Source organism: Podarcis muralis, chromosome 13 (genome assembly GCF_964188315.1).
Source record: "Podarcis muralis chromosome 13, rPodMur119.hap1.1, whole genome shotgun sequence".
NCBI classification, from domain to species: Eukaryota; Metazoa; Chordata; class Lepidosauria; order Squamata; family Lacertidae; genus Podarcis; species Podarcis muralis.
This window is the reverse complement of record NC_135667.1, coordinates 39,735,417-39,750,162: the sequence shown is the minus strand read 5'-3', so window position 1 is coordinate 39,750,162 and position 14,746 is coordinate 39,735,417. Positions and strand designations below refer to the sequence as shown.

Here is a 14,746-nt window from a genome sequence, read left to right as displayed (position 1 = left end):
CCTGATCTCCGTATTTGTGTGGCCTATTATTTCTGATGAGCAGCTGTTTTAGGTTAGCGGGCTGACCGGGAGCAAGACCTGTGATCATTGGCCAGAATGGGCTGCAGATCCCTGATGTGTTGGAGTGCTTTTAGCTAGGAGCTATGGGTCACAAGTGATGTTGTGTCACTCTCTCTTCTAGGTCTGTCCTGGAATAGAGGCAGACTGTGTTGATTTGTCTTTTCTCTTCACTTGGTGGCTATTGCAGTATATAAGGAGTTTATTTGCATCTGTTCCATCAGTTATGACTGATAAACTCCTCGTTTCCTCAGCAACACACAGCTGCGGGAGTGTTTGAGGTATTCTAGGGTACGTTCTCAGCTCATAGGGGGCAACAGTGAAGTCCAATAAATCGGGCAAGCACCTTGCAGAACATTTCCCCCACCATGAGGATCCTCTTCCAATATACAGGGGTTCTGTGGCAGGTGAGTGTGTGATTTTCGGCAAAAAGGTAAATGTGGAATGGGTTCCCTCGTGGCAGAACATTTTTTGAGATGTGTTGCTCTAGCCTTCTGTCTCTCTGAAGCATTGGCTGACTCGTGTCTGCTTTTCTCCACACCCTCCCTTCTAGATGGATCCAGTACAGAAAGCAGTGATCAACCACACTTTTGGTGTCCCCAACCTACTCAAGAAAAAGCAGTTCATCTCTTGTAATATTTGCCACCTCAGATTCAACTCTGCGGTAAGGCATGTCTCTACGGGAGCTGGGACAGGCGGGGGGGGGGGGGCAAGCCTGGTGTGTCTGGTGGGAAGGAGGCCCACTCCACACCCCAAATTCTTCAGTTCCTTGGAGTGAGTAAGGAAAGAGAGCCTTGAAAAGGATACTGGGGTGGCTTTTGGAGACCATTTCATATGGATGCTCCATTTGTGTTGGCTTGGAAAACAACAGTTTGCCAACAGTAGCCGCTTGTTCAGCTTCTGACTAGCGTCATTCAGATGCTAACTGGTTCAGTTGGGTAGGAGCCACAACTTGAAAATACCCTCGTCAGAGTCAGACTTCCTTATAAATCATCATCATTCTAACTTACATTTGTAGCCTAGCTTTAGAGCACTAAAAGTAGCCCTTGTCATTCAGTCTTCCCAGCAACTCTGTAAGGTAGGTCAGTAATATTATTACACCCTTATTGCATATGGGAGGCTGATACTAAGGCATGGGTAAGCAAACTAAGGCCCAGGGGCCGGATCCAGCCCAATCGTCTTCTAAATCCGGCCCGTGGACGGTCTGGGAATCAGTGTGTTTTTACGTGAGCAGAATGTGTGCTTTTATTTAAAATGCATCTCTGGGTTATTTGTGGGGCATAGGAATTCGTTCATTCCCCCCCCCCCAATATAGTTTGGCCCCCCACAAGGTGTGAGGGACAGTGGACCAGCCCCCTGCTGAAAAAGTTTGCTGGTCCCTGCACTAAAGGGTCATTATCCACACTTCTGTTGCCCCACAGCTTCTCCCTGGAAAAACGCATGGTTTAGCGCTGAATCAGAACAGCGGTAATCAGGTTTTCTGTGGACTGCCCTTTGTTCTGATTTAGCACTAAAGAGCGGGTTTTTCTAGGGGAAGGCAAAACGGCTTGGACTCATGCTTTCCAGGCAGGGGGCAAGCAGAATTGTGGACAACCCCTTAGATAATAGCTTGCTTTAGGGCATTTGTTGCCTTTTGTCAATGGCAAGATTTGAACTTGGGTGTCCTCCTCTCTTTTCACCACGCATCCTGGGACTTGTAATCCCAGGCCCAGATCCCCAGAAGGAAATAGATATACTCCATGCGTTTTTGAGAGTGACTGCCTCTGCTGCCACCTTAACACGATGCGAGCATCTGGCCTTCGAGGAAGAGAGCAGCGGAGGAGATGGCAGAGTGGAAAATCGAGGCGAGGCTGTTTGCCCTCCTCTGTTTTACTCCCAAGAATTCAAGGGCACTTTAAGAGTCAAAACACTCCTGCATCATCTTACGTTCTTCAGGCCATGCGCTGTTATTTGGCTCTGGCGAAAGGAAGGAACTGCAGCAGGGAGAGGAGCCAAGGAATATTCGTACTGCCAGTAGGCCACAGTCGACCTGCCAGTGCTCCTTTGCCCCTGTAAAAGCTACTGGTTCAGGGTTTCTCCCTGGTCTTCTAATAAGCTACAAACCGGCCTTTGTGTAGCTTTTCCTCTCCCTTTTGCTTTTCCTTACCCTAGACTGCTCAGGCCCGGGGGGGCCTCACAATTCAGCTATGTCACTTTTGGCTTTATGGTGATTGCTGGTCATCCAGCAAAAGCAGTGTCTCCTTCTTGCCCCACCCTGCCCCGCCACTCTCTCTCACACACTCCATCCCTTGCTTTTTGCTATAAGCCTCCCATTTTATACCGTGACAACTTTCACCCCTCCCTCCCTCCCTCCCTCCCTCCCTCCCTCCCTCCCTCACGCTGCGCACCCATATAATTCAATTCCTGGCATTGTTCACTGCCTGGCAAAGTGGAGATAAGGCACATTGCCCCTGATTAAATGCAACCCATTGCTTGTTTCAAAAGGAGCTTTTGGGCAAAAGGAAATAAAAATGGGAGGCGTCATAAAAGAACGCATATGGCGAACAGCTTCAACATACCAAATAAAGTAACATAGCTAAATCTATATCCTTTAGGTGGAGGAGGAGGAGGAGGACGTGACTGTCGGCTATTGTTACTTCCTGGGGTGCATGTCTAACATGCAGTGTATGTTCACAGACGGGCAGGCCAGAATGTGTGTGTGTGTGTGTGTGTGTGTAATAGGGTATATTCTTTCCTTTATCCTTCCCCACCTTTCTGTGGGAAGGTTGAATCAATTAGCACACACTTCATGTCCCCCTGCCTGTGCGATGCTGATAATATTTTTTTAAAAAAAAGACTACAAAAGGATACTGAGTGACCACCCTCCCCTGCCCTCCCCAAAAAATGCTTGTGTGTTTAGCAGTCAGAGACAATTCTTCCCCATTGTCGCCAGAATGAATAGCTCTGCGGCAAATTCATGGAAACTTAAAATCCAATCTGAATTAAAATGAGGGTGCTGCTTGGCGGTTCGTCCTCGTTTGCATAATGTTTGAGGTAGGAGGGGCTGTTGCAGACCCCCTTGCACACAGATTGAGGAGGCAGGCAATGGGGAACTCTTCCAAGTGCTAGTGTTTCCTCCCCCCCTCCACCCCCCCCCCCCGCACTATAAAATGTTGTGGGAAGCAGCCCTAAGGTCACATGTTATGCTGTGCTCTTAAAAAAAAAAAAGCAAGTCTGGGTCAATTTCACTTTTGGAAAGTAAGGGCTCATCCACACTTCTTCAGGTTCCCTGCTGATTGGCGTTTGCTCTGATTCAGCGATAAAGAGTAGGTTTTTCCTGGGAAAGTGGCTGGGCAAACGGAAAAGCTCTCGGGCCCATGTTTTCTAAGTGCGGACAAGCCATGACACCCTGTCACTTTTGTCTCCCTCTTCTGGACCTTTCCTGCTTTCCCGCCCGAAGACATTTCCCTCTAGGGATGGGGAGTGGATGTACACAGAATTGTATGTAGGGATTAAATATTCAAATTTTGTTTTTGCTGCCTGTGGTGCTCTCCAGCACCCCAGAAGGAATGGGTGGCAGGTGCAAGATAAATAAATCCTCCCTCTAAGTGTAGCTCCACCAGGTAAGGGCTCGTCCAAACTTCCAGTTGTCCCACTGCTTTCCCCCAGGAAAAACCCTCTGGGTACCGCTAAATCGGAGCAAATGTCAATTGGGTTTTCTGCAGATTGACTTCTGCTCCGATTCAGAAGTAAAGAGAGGGTTTTCCTGGAAAATGCGGCATGGCAAACCACTTGGGCCTTTGCCCTAGAAAGCACAGGACAAGCATGAAACCTCTCGGATGCTTTTTAGGCCCAGGGCAAACAGAAAGGTGGATGAGCCCTTTAAAAAGGTGGTAATTTGCGCCATAGACTTTCTTTGAATTGACGTACGGTAGAATGGCCTTTGAAACCACCCTTCCCTCTCTTATCGCTACCATCTCCATATTTGCCATCTCGCAGAATCAAGCTGAAGCGCATTACAGAGGCCACAAGCATGCCCGGAGACTCAAAGCCATTGAAGCAGTGAAAAACAAGCAGAAGACTGTGGATGGCAGCGGCAGCCAAGAAAAAACGGCTGCTGACTTTGACACCGTGCTGGACCTCAGCGGAGACATCGGCCACAGCAATGCAGGTACCAGTGGTGGCCCACAAAGCCCTGCGTGACGTTCTGAGTTTGTGGAAATGCTCTCTCCACTTCTTGGAAACTGGGTGGGGTGATAACCTGGACGCATTTTTAAGGCAATGTAAGATGGTACGTGAAGGGGACGCGGGTGGCGCTGTGGGTAAAAGCCTCAGCGCCTAGGGCTTGCCGATCGAAAGGTCGGCGGTTCGAATCCCCGCAGCGGGGTGCGCTCCCGTCGTTCGGTCCCAGCGCCTGCCAACCTAGCAGTTCGAAAGCACCCCCGGGTGCAAGTAGATAAATAGGGACCGCTTACTAGCGGGAAGGTAAACGGCGTTCCGTGTGCTGCGCTGGCTCGCCAGATGCAGCTTGTCATGCTGGCCACGTGACCCGGAAGTGTCTGCGGACAGCGCTGGCTCCCGGCCTATAGAGTGAGATGAGCGCACAACCCTAGAGTCTGGCAAGACTGGCCCGTACGGGCACGGGTACCTTTACCTTTACCTTTAAGATGGTACATGAAGGGGACGCGGGTGGCGCTGTGGGTAAAAGCCTCAGCGCCTAGGGCTTGCTGATCGAAAGGTCGGCAGTTCAAATCCCCGCGGCGGGGTGCGCTCCCGTTGCTCGGTCCCAGCGCCTGCCAACCTAGCAGTTCGAAAGCACTCCCGGGTGCAAGTAGATAAATAGGGACCGCTTACTAGCGGGAAGGTAAACGGCGTTTCCGTGTGCGGCTCTGGCTCGCCAGATGCAGCGATGTCACGCTGGCCACGTGACCCGGAAGTGTCTCCGGACAGCGCTGGCTCCCGGCCTCTTGAGTGAGATGGGCGCACAACCCTAGAGTCTGTCAAGACTGGCCCGTACAGGCAGGGGTACCTTTACCTTTACCTTAAGATGGTACGTGGGGGTTATTTAGTTAATCTTGGTGAAATTAGACCTGGCGTCGAACACATCCCTTTGCCTCCCGCCACAATGTGAGCTAATGTGCTGTCATGGTTAGAGTGCTGGACTAGGATCTGGGTTCAAATCCCTACTCAGCCATGAATCTCACCGGGCAACCTTGGGCCAGTCACCCACTCTTGGCCTAATCAACCTCACAGGGTTGTTGTGGAGATTAAATGAGGAGTGGGAAGAAGCATGGAAGCCCCCTCGAGTTCTTCGGAGAAAAAGGCAGACTATAAGTGCAATAAATCATAGAATTGTAGAGTTGGAAGGGACACTGAGGGTCATCTGGTCCAGCCCCCTGCAATGCTGGAATAATCTGCTGCCCCATACGGGGATCGAACCTGCAACCTTGGCATTATCAGCACCATGCTCTAACCAACTGAGCTACCCAGAGAAGTTCATCGATAATAATAAATAAATACAATGAGGTAGGGTGTCGTTTTCCCACTGAAAATCCCTCCCCATGCGCTGCTAGCCATTTCAGAAGGGAATCTGCAAATAGCAGCTATGAAGGAGAGATGATTTTCGGTAGAAAAATGGCATTGGCAAAAGTGTTGAATCTCTTTCTCATCCACCCACGGTCCTGATGTGGAGTGGGCCCTCCTCTGTGCAGCTGCTATTTTGGTTATGGGAGAGGGAAAATGACACCAGACCTCCTCTAGAGTAAGTAAAAAGGTAAAGGACCCCTGACAGTTAGGTCCAGTCATGAACGACTCTGGGGTTGCGGTGCTCATCTCACTTTACTGGCCAAAGGAGCCGACGTTTGTCCGCAGACAGTTTTTCCGGATCATGTGGCCAGCATGACTAAGCCGCTTCTGGACAAACCAGAGCAGCGCACGGAAACGCCGTTTACCTTCCTGCCGGAGCGGTACCTATTTATCTACTTGCACTTTGACGTGCTTTCGAACTGCTAGGTTGGCAGGAGCTGGGACCGAGCAACGGGAGCTCACCCTGTCGCGGGGATTTGAACCGCTGACCTTCCGATTGGCAAGTCCTAGGCTCAGTGGTTTAGACCACAGCGCCACCTGCGTCCCCTTCTGGGAAAAGCAGGTCTCCCTTGGAGAGGTCATTCCAGATATGGTTGAAAAAGCCCCTGGCTCACCACCAGAGGCCTACCGAGGGGCTGGCGAAACCGGTCTCCGCCAGGTGGAAGGCGCAAAAATCACCTGCCAGGTGTTGGAGTCTTCCCGTGACACCTGGAGTGCCCTCCTCCCTCCGACTTAGCACTCCAGCACTTGCTTTGTCTGAAGAAGAGATCTGCCAGCTTCTCCAGCAGGAAAAACCGCTGCTGCTGCTGCTGCTGCTGCTGCTGCCGCCGCTGCCGCTGCCTCCAGAGGGAATGGAAGGGGGTCCTTGGAGTGAATAGCTTTCAGGCAGAGAGCAGTGCTGGTACCCCATCCTGCCCCAAGGAAGTGTGTTCCTCCTGTCCAGGCAGCCTCACCTGCTTCTCAGATTTTGGGGGGGCAGGGAGGGGCACCAAGAGCTCAAGGAATCCTAGGGCCACCTCTGCACACCACTGATCAGCTTTAGAGGGCAGCTTCAGTTAAAAAGAGGTTACTCTGAAGAAGGATTGTATCTCAGCAGTAGAGTACAGTGTACAGTGGTACCTTGGGTTACATACGCTTCAGGTTACAGACTCCCCTAACCCAGAAATAGTGCTTCAGGTTAAGAACTTTGCTTCAGGATGAGAACAGAAATTGTGCTCCAGCAGTGTGGCAGCAGCGGGAGGCCCCATTAGCTAAAGTGGTGCTTCAGGTTAAGAACAGTTTCAGGTTAAGAACGGACCTCCGGAACGAATTAAGTACTTAACCCAAGGTACCACTGTATCTGCTTTCCCAGGTGTAATTCCCAGCATCTCCAGGTAGGACTGGGAATGTCTGGTCTGAAACCCCTGGAGAGAGCGCCTGCCAGTCATTGTGGACAGTAATGTTCAATATAGGCCAATGTTCTGAGTTCCTATGTTCTTGTCTCTGCGGTGGCCAAGGTCTAGTCTAGAGAAGAAAAGCAGGAAGGTAGGAAGCTGCAACATCCTCCGAGGGAAAATAAAAACCTTCTCTTTTCCTTCTCTTTTGTTAGCACAATCCAATGGCCTGTTGGGATTGAATCAGCCGGCAGCAGAGCCCTGCAGCCTCATCCTGATGTCCCCTGTTGAGGAGTCACCTGCCGAGCTGGCTGGCGGAATCCTGTCCCTCGTCTCCCCACCTGTTTCAGAGCCGTCGGAAGGAGCTCCAGACACTGCAAGTGTGTCGTCGTCGTCTGCGGCTCCTGGAGCAGAGACTCCAGCCACTGAACTAGGCAGAAGCACCAGCTCAGTGCCAGACGCGGAGAAAGAGGGGAAGAAGAACAAGCAGCACCTATACTGTCCCACTTGCAAGGTGACAGTTAACTCTGCCTCTCAGCTCGAGGCTCACAATTCTGGTAAGAAGGAGCCCTTTGTTGGCTAAATCCCAGAAAAGCTGGGGCCAGCCTCCGCATACACATATGTGTGTTCGGAGCCGATTGCATGCAGCCCATGGAGACTCACCTCCCCCTCTGAAATGTGTTTGTCCAGTGATCTAGCTACTGATGATGGGTGAGAGCTCATCCCATAGCAGCAGTAGGAGGGAAGATATTTTTCTCGTTGCACAGAAATAATTATCTGTACACAGCCTGAGGGTGTAGCATCCCGCCTCATTGCCCGGTATACGTAATATCTGAGGATGGTAAAATTGCAGACCTATCTTTTAAGGCCATGCTTTCCCAGATTCCCCTAAAAACAGAAACTAAATTTTGCCCCAAGGAAACCCAAATGTTGTGCTAAAATGAAAGGTTTCTGATTTGCATAACTTTAGGCCGATCCGCTGATAATAAACCTGTGTTCAGAACCTGAATGTTAGCTTGGCACCGTTTAGGATTTTGTGGCATGGAGCAGTGAAGGAGACGATACGAAGATGTTAGCAGATAGTTGCCCAGTGTGTACACAACGTTCTTACGAGCTTTAAGAACAAACCTTGGCTTCTGTTCGGGGTTTGTTTGGAGAGAAACACAACATGGGTGTGAGTTCCTACGTAACAAACCCGACTCTTGTCTTGTTCCTACCTTATTTCCTCCCGTGTGTGGCATTGGTCAGTAATGGAAGAGGAGTAAAGTGTTTGTGCTCATTAAACCATAGTTTATTGTAATCTATGGTCTAACGTTGCATGTGAACAAGCTCAGTGGATATGGAAAATGTGACTTTAAGGCCGTGAGGGTGAGATAGTGTACAGAAACCTCCTGCCTTGAACACAGGAATCTTTTGCTGACATTGCCTCCCGGACTTTGAAATAACCACTCACCTGGTCTCCTCTGGTGAAAGTTTCCTCCAAGTGGCTAGGTAGAAAACTTGATAACAACTGCCTCTTTTTTATTTTTATGTCACCACTTATTGCATGGTTCGGTGCGGGTGGGCTAGTAAGTTTTTTTGGGAGGGGGGGCGTTATTTGCAAGGGCACTGACTGCAATACTTTCAAATACCATTATAAACCCACAGCATGTCTAGAGTGGAAAGCTGAGATTCCAGATTCTATTCAGACAAAAAACCTCTGGCTTTTATGGCTGTATACACATTGCTCGTTACTCTGGCTCCAGTGCACTCCCACTTCTGGTATTTGAAGCCAAGTACTCATGGCATTAGGGACGTGGGTGGCGCTGTGGATAAAACCTCAGCGCCTAGGACTTGCCGATCGTCAGGTCGGCGGTTCGAATCCCCGCGGCGGGGTGCGCTCCCATTGCTCGGTCTCAGCGCCTGCCAACCTAGCAGTTTGAAAGCACCCATGGGTGCAAGTAGATAAATAGGTACCGCTTAGTAGCGGGAAGGTAAATGGCGTTTCCGCGTGCTGCGCTGGCTCACCAGATGCAGTTTGTCACGCTGGCCACGTGACCCAGAAGTGTCTGCGGACAGCGCTGGCCCCCGGCCTCTTAAGTGAGATGGGCGCACAACCCTAGAGTCGGACACGACTGGCCCGTACGGGCAGGGGTACCTTTACCTTTACCTTTTACTCATGACGTTAGCCACAATTCCTAGGTATCTTGTAGTTTCTTGAGAAACACCCCTGTTTGATGTGCTTTCCCTCAAACCAGCTTCCATCTGATTGGAAAAAGCAAGCTTGCAGTTAAGCTGAATGAAGTGTGTACATTTTGGGCTTCTGTTGTGCATGTACAAATGACAGCTCCTCTGATGTGTACAGCCGCATAAAAATGCAACTTGAAACACAGTAGGGGGGAAAGCAACCTTGCTGCCTTTTAAGCCGCTGATGTGTACATAACCTATATTTCAAATCTGAGGGAGAGCAGCTTTGTGTCTCTCTTTCTGTATCCTACCATGCCACCTGAGATCTTCTTGCTGCAAGCCTTACATAATGTAGGTTTCTTTTAGCATCTCCTCCGTTCCATCTAAAACTGTTCTGCGTTGCAGGCTTGGGCTTTTTGTCATGTTTAGTAACATCTATTTCTCCCTCCCTTTCTTCTCCTCCTCCCCCCCCCCCCCAGTCTCTCCTGATGAAGGATTTTTATGAACTCGGGAAGCTTGCTTGCTTCTTTGTGACTCCTTAGTTGATCCAAAGAAAAGTTGCTTTTAAATTCTATGCAGAACTTTCTTTTGGTGAGATAACAAAGGGCATCCAGCATTGCTCTCACCCTTAATTTTTCAGGCTGTCATTTTTGATGCCTTACACTTTCAAACAGGACAAGGAATTGAAATAATCAGAGCAGCTAGAAATAAACAAAACAAAAAAAATATGAATTCATTTGGGATTTGTCTTTGCTTTCCTGTTCAACTTCAGCACCAGGGAAGATAATGCAGTTTGTGATCCCTGGAGCGTATTTGAAATATCAGTGTGATTCAGGCTTAATAAGATTAACATATATAATATACAGCACAAAAAGAACACATAAACATACACCATAGTGTTTGTTTTAAAGAAATAATGGGTAGGGGACACTTCAGTTTTGAATTTAACAGAAAGCAATGCATAGAACTATTCCTATGTTCATAAAAGCTGGCGCTAAACCATATACCCTTGACTCATGGCAGATAAGGACAGCTGTCCTTGGAATATATGGCACAGCCTACTGCGCTTTTTTTGAAAAAAGAAAAAAGCCAGGGCTACAAATTTAGAAATAGGCTTGGAGCAAGGGAAGGAGCTCAGAAATCCTTTGTAGTTTTCACTAACACACACACATGCTGAGAAAACAACAATAATGCACTACCTCGGGGGGGGGGGGCAGGATCCCACTGACAGGCCAGATCCTGAGCTCCCCCACCTCAGCTGGCTACATTGACAGGTAGGTGGGGCTACCCACTTGACAATCACCTGAGGTCAGCTGGCTCCCCTTTTCCTTTGCAGCACAGCTTGAGTTAAAGCCAGGATGAAAAGGAAGAACATTCCTCTGCAGGTGTGGTTTGGAGTCAAACCACGCCTGCAAAAGAACTCAGGGAGGCTGACCAGCTGTGACTTCAGTCCTCACTTTTGCAAGAATCAGCTATACAGTGGTACCTCGGGTTACAGACGCTTCAGGTTACAGATGCTTCAGGTTACAGACTCCACTAACCCAGAAATAATACCTCGGTTTAAGAACTTTGCTTCAGGATGAGAACAGAAATCGTGCTCCGGCGGCGTGGCAGCAGTGGAAGGCCCCATTAGCTAAAGTGGTGTCTCAGGTTAAGAACAGTTTCAGGTTAAGAACGGACCTCCGGAACGAATTAAGTACGTAACCAGAGGTACCACTGTATTCCAAAGTTCCAGATTGGGCTTTGCACTTGGCAGCAAGTTTAAAAGTCACTGAGTGCAAGCCCCACCAGCCAAGGAACATTGGGGTGAGCGCTTGCTAGGGTTCCTGATTGTTCTTAGTCTTTACCTCCCGCGACACTTGACATCATGTTTGACATCGAATGTGGGTCGGGTGGGCATGGCTGGGGGGGGGGGGAATGGCCTTTGGGGCCAAATTAGGACCCCTGCCAGGTCTTATTTGGCCTGCAGGCTAGATGTTCTCCTTTTCTGTCCAACACTCTCCTTTGCGAAGACTCTTGGCAAGGCTAAATCACAGAGTCTTTGTTTTGTTCAGCATGTAGCCACTGCTGGATGAGAATTACGAGGTCACTCGGGGAGACTGCCTAAGGTCGCACTTGTTAAGGGCTAGTATTTCCAGTGTGGCAGCAGCTGCCTTCATTCTGGTATCCTTTGACCCCCATACATGCCTCTTATCCTGAAACTCCTCACATTTCCAAGAGCCAAGGAGCGGTCGCTGCTTCTCCTTGAACTCCTGCGCTCTCTCTTTTCCCCCCTCCCCCAGGAGCAAAGCACAAGTCAATGCTGGAAGGCCAAGCCGTTCTGCCAAGGCGAGGCAGGGGCAGGATCCTCTCTCGAGTCGGGCACAAGCCCAAGCGGATTGGCAGCAAAGGCAGCCTCAGCATCCAAAACAAAGCCTTCCAATGCCAGGTGTGCGAGATCTTTGTCAACTCAGAAACCCAGCTCAATCAGGTAAGCAGAATGGTCCGGGCAGGAAAAGAGTTTCTCCTTCGGCTGCTCTGATTGGCCGTACTGCTATGACGTGGGTCGTGAGACCGATATTCCTGAGGCCAAAATATTTCCTGAAAAAATCCACAGTTGAAACCTGCTGATTCAGAGCTGTGCACTGAATTGCTATTTCCCCTCTGTGGCCGCTTTGCTGCCATTATTTTAGGGTTTTTTCTCCTTCCTAAAGTGATCCCAGCCAGGCGGGGATCATATAAACATTAACTCAGCCATTCACATTGAACGACTTCGCTGAAAGAAAACAAATGTACTTCAGAGTTAGGGCAATAATTCTGCATTTCGTGACCTGAAATGGGAAAGAAGCGCTTTTACTCTCCTTAGATGTTATGTCACTCCTGAAAACCCACAGTGGAAGTAAACACGTTAGTTTTTCATTTGCCACATAACTCTTCGTTTTAGCTACAACAGACAAACCTTTCTACAAATCTTCTGAGATTTTTCAGTGAAGTTTCTCCCTAAAATTCTAGAGTTGGAGCTGGTGGAAGCAGAATCTTTAACCTGGACATATTCAGCTAATTCTGAAATTTAAAAGGATCCACCATATTTGAGAGCTTTTTTTCAACTTCTGTTGAATAAAAAGTGAATAAGAAATATTCTAGGTGAATATTTTTTTTGGGGGGGGGGGGGGAAATGGGTGTTCTTCAAAATTTTTTAGAGAGGGGATCCCTCTGCACTGCGCGCCCTTTCTCTTTCTCTCTTTTCTTATTCTTTACAGATTTTTCCCCAAATTTGGATTGTGGAGTTTCCACTGAAAAACAAATTGCATGAGGAAATTGGTCCCCCCACCAAGTGATAGCATCAGGTTCAAGTAAAGGACAGAGGGTAGCAATCATTTTTGACAAAGGAATAAACTTTAAAATCCAGTTGATACTGAAAGACAAGAATAGTGGATACATTTTTATTAAAAGGACAGTGAATGGTAATAATAATAATTTTTTTAAAAACCTGTTCGATCTATATTTGCACCAAACTAGAAGCAACTTGACTTTTGTTCAAAATGTATGATTGTAAATTCGATAAATTTACACCCCCATACTAGGGGGTGACTTCAACCTTAATGTACAAGGAGTTGAGCAAGGGCGCCACCTGGAGGAGCTTTTTAAAAGATAGGCAAAAATACCCTCAGACTACTACAACTCTTCCAAAAATGGGGCTTATAAGATTAAATGGAGTGAAGAAAATATATTTTAAAAATCAGTTTTTGTGGGGATGAATAGGGAGGCAGGAGAGGATATATTATTTAATCATATCCTTCTTAACTTGCGCTGGCAAGTTCCATATTCTAGCAGAGTTCCAAACATCCCCCTTTTTAAATTACGCAGCGATCAGCTTGTCGCTGACTCATCTGAGTCTTACTGTTAAAGATTCCTTCCTGGTAAAATCCCTTCTAATCCCTCTTTAAAAGAATAAACACAAGAATCTGTTTAATGTTAATATAAAAGTAGCTTACTCACAGATTCATTCAGGTTCACAGACATATCCCTGAAGGCAGGCTTAGGTTACATAACAACTAGACCTTTTCCATAAAGAAGTTAGTAAAAAGAAGAAAAAATCTAAGTCAGGGGTACACAGTACGGCCGTACCTTGGTTTTTGAACAGCTTAGTTCTCGAACGTTTTGACTCCTGAACACCGCAAACCCGGAAGTGACTGTTCTGGTTTGCGAACTATTTTTGGAACCCGAATGTCTGATGGGGCTTTGGTTTCCGAACGTTTTGGAAGTTGAACAGACTTCTGGAACGGATTCCGTTCGACTTCCAAGGTACGACTGTATTAAAAAAAGTGATGGCACTAAAACATTCCCTCATAAAACATCTGCACAGAATTTGCCTCCTTTTATTCTAAATTATGTACATTGCAATCACCTAATAAAAAAAGATCTCCACAATTTATTAGAAAACTTAACCTGTACCCGCCCTGTGGAATGCCCTCCCATCAGATGTCAAGGAAATAAAAAAAGCGATCCTACTTTTAGGTAAACATAAAGGGACCCCTGACCATTAGGTCCAGTCATGGCTGACTCTGGGGTTGCGGCACTCATCTCGCTTTATTGGCCGAGGGAGCCGGCGTGCAGCTTCTGGGTCATGTGGCCAGCATGACTAAGCCACTTCTGGCGAACCAGAGCAGCACACGGAAACGCCGTTTACCTTCCCGCCGGAGCAGTACCTATTTATCTACTTGCACTGGTGTGCTTTTGAACTGCTAGGCGGGCAGGAGCAGGGACCGAGCAACGGGAGCTCACCCTGTCATGGGGATTCGAACCGCCGACCTTCTGATTGGCAAGTCCTAGGCTCAGTTGTTTAACCCACAGCGCCACCCGCGTCCCTTTGATCTGACTTTTAGAAGACACCTGAAGGCAGCCCTGTTTAGGGAAGTTTTTAATGTTTAACGTCTGATGTCTCCACCCACAGCACATGAACAGCAGGCGGCATAAGGACAGACTGGCAGGGAAGCCAGCAAAGCCCAAATACAGCCCATACAGCAAGCTGCAGAAGAATACGGCCCTGGCAGTGAGTATTCTGAAGGTACTTGTCACTCGAGGTGCTGACCAACTGCGCGGCTTATCGGAAAATACCTTAAAAGAGCAGCTGGAGCTATGGGTTTGCTCTGGGGATCCTGGTCCCCCTTCTTGGTCTAGGTGCTGAACAGTGCAGCAAAACATCAGGCATTGTTGTTGCTGGGAAGTTAGAGAAAGAAAGGTAATGGCATAACATGGGAGGAGGGCACTAGTTCAGCAGTAGAACACCAGCTTTTTTAAAAAGCTGAGCAGTCAGCTTTTGAAATCACAAATGAAACTGTAGGAATGCCAATTTTATCCACATCTTTTTGAATTCATTATTTTTGGGAGGCGATCAAGTGTTATTAGGTGTGGTGGGTGGACTCCTAACTGTAAACTGTAAGCTGAATCCATGGTCCAAGGCAACAACAAGATTTTGGGGACATTCTCAGGTTTTTAAATACTTAACATCTGTAAAGAGCAGTGCCGGGGCTTGAGTTTGCTTCAGAAGGTACAGCATGACCCTGGAAGCCAAGTCCACAATCTCGGATGTGGTTCGGGTTGGC

At 48.2% G+C, this 14,746-nt stretch overlaps 1 protein-coding gene across 6 annotated transcripts in view; it reads left to right on the top strand.

The window, feature by feature from the left end:
• The window catches only part of ZNF385C (zinc finger protein 385C), a 167,941-nt gene that overhangs the window by 144,968 nt on the left and 8,227 nt on the right, over positions 1-14,746 (top strand). For 5 of the 6 annotated variants that reach the window (XM_028702407.2, XM_077917438.1, XM_028702405.2 and 2 more), the window contains 5 exons: positions 611-721; positions 4,036-4,207; positions 7,211-7,552; positions 11,444-11,631; positions 14,095-14,208. In XM_028702407.2, the coding sequence (XP_028558240.2) occupies positions 611-721; positions 4,036-4,207; positions 7,211-7,552; positions 11,444-11,631; positions 14,095-14,208 (927 nt within the window). The remainder of the gene's footprint in view (positions 1-610; positions 722-4,035; positions 4,208-7,210; positions 7,553-11,443; positions 11,632-14,094; positions 14,209-14,746) is intronic. The other variant, XM_028702406.2, reaches the window with a different exon arrangement.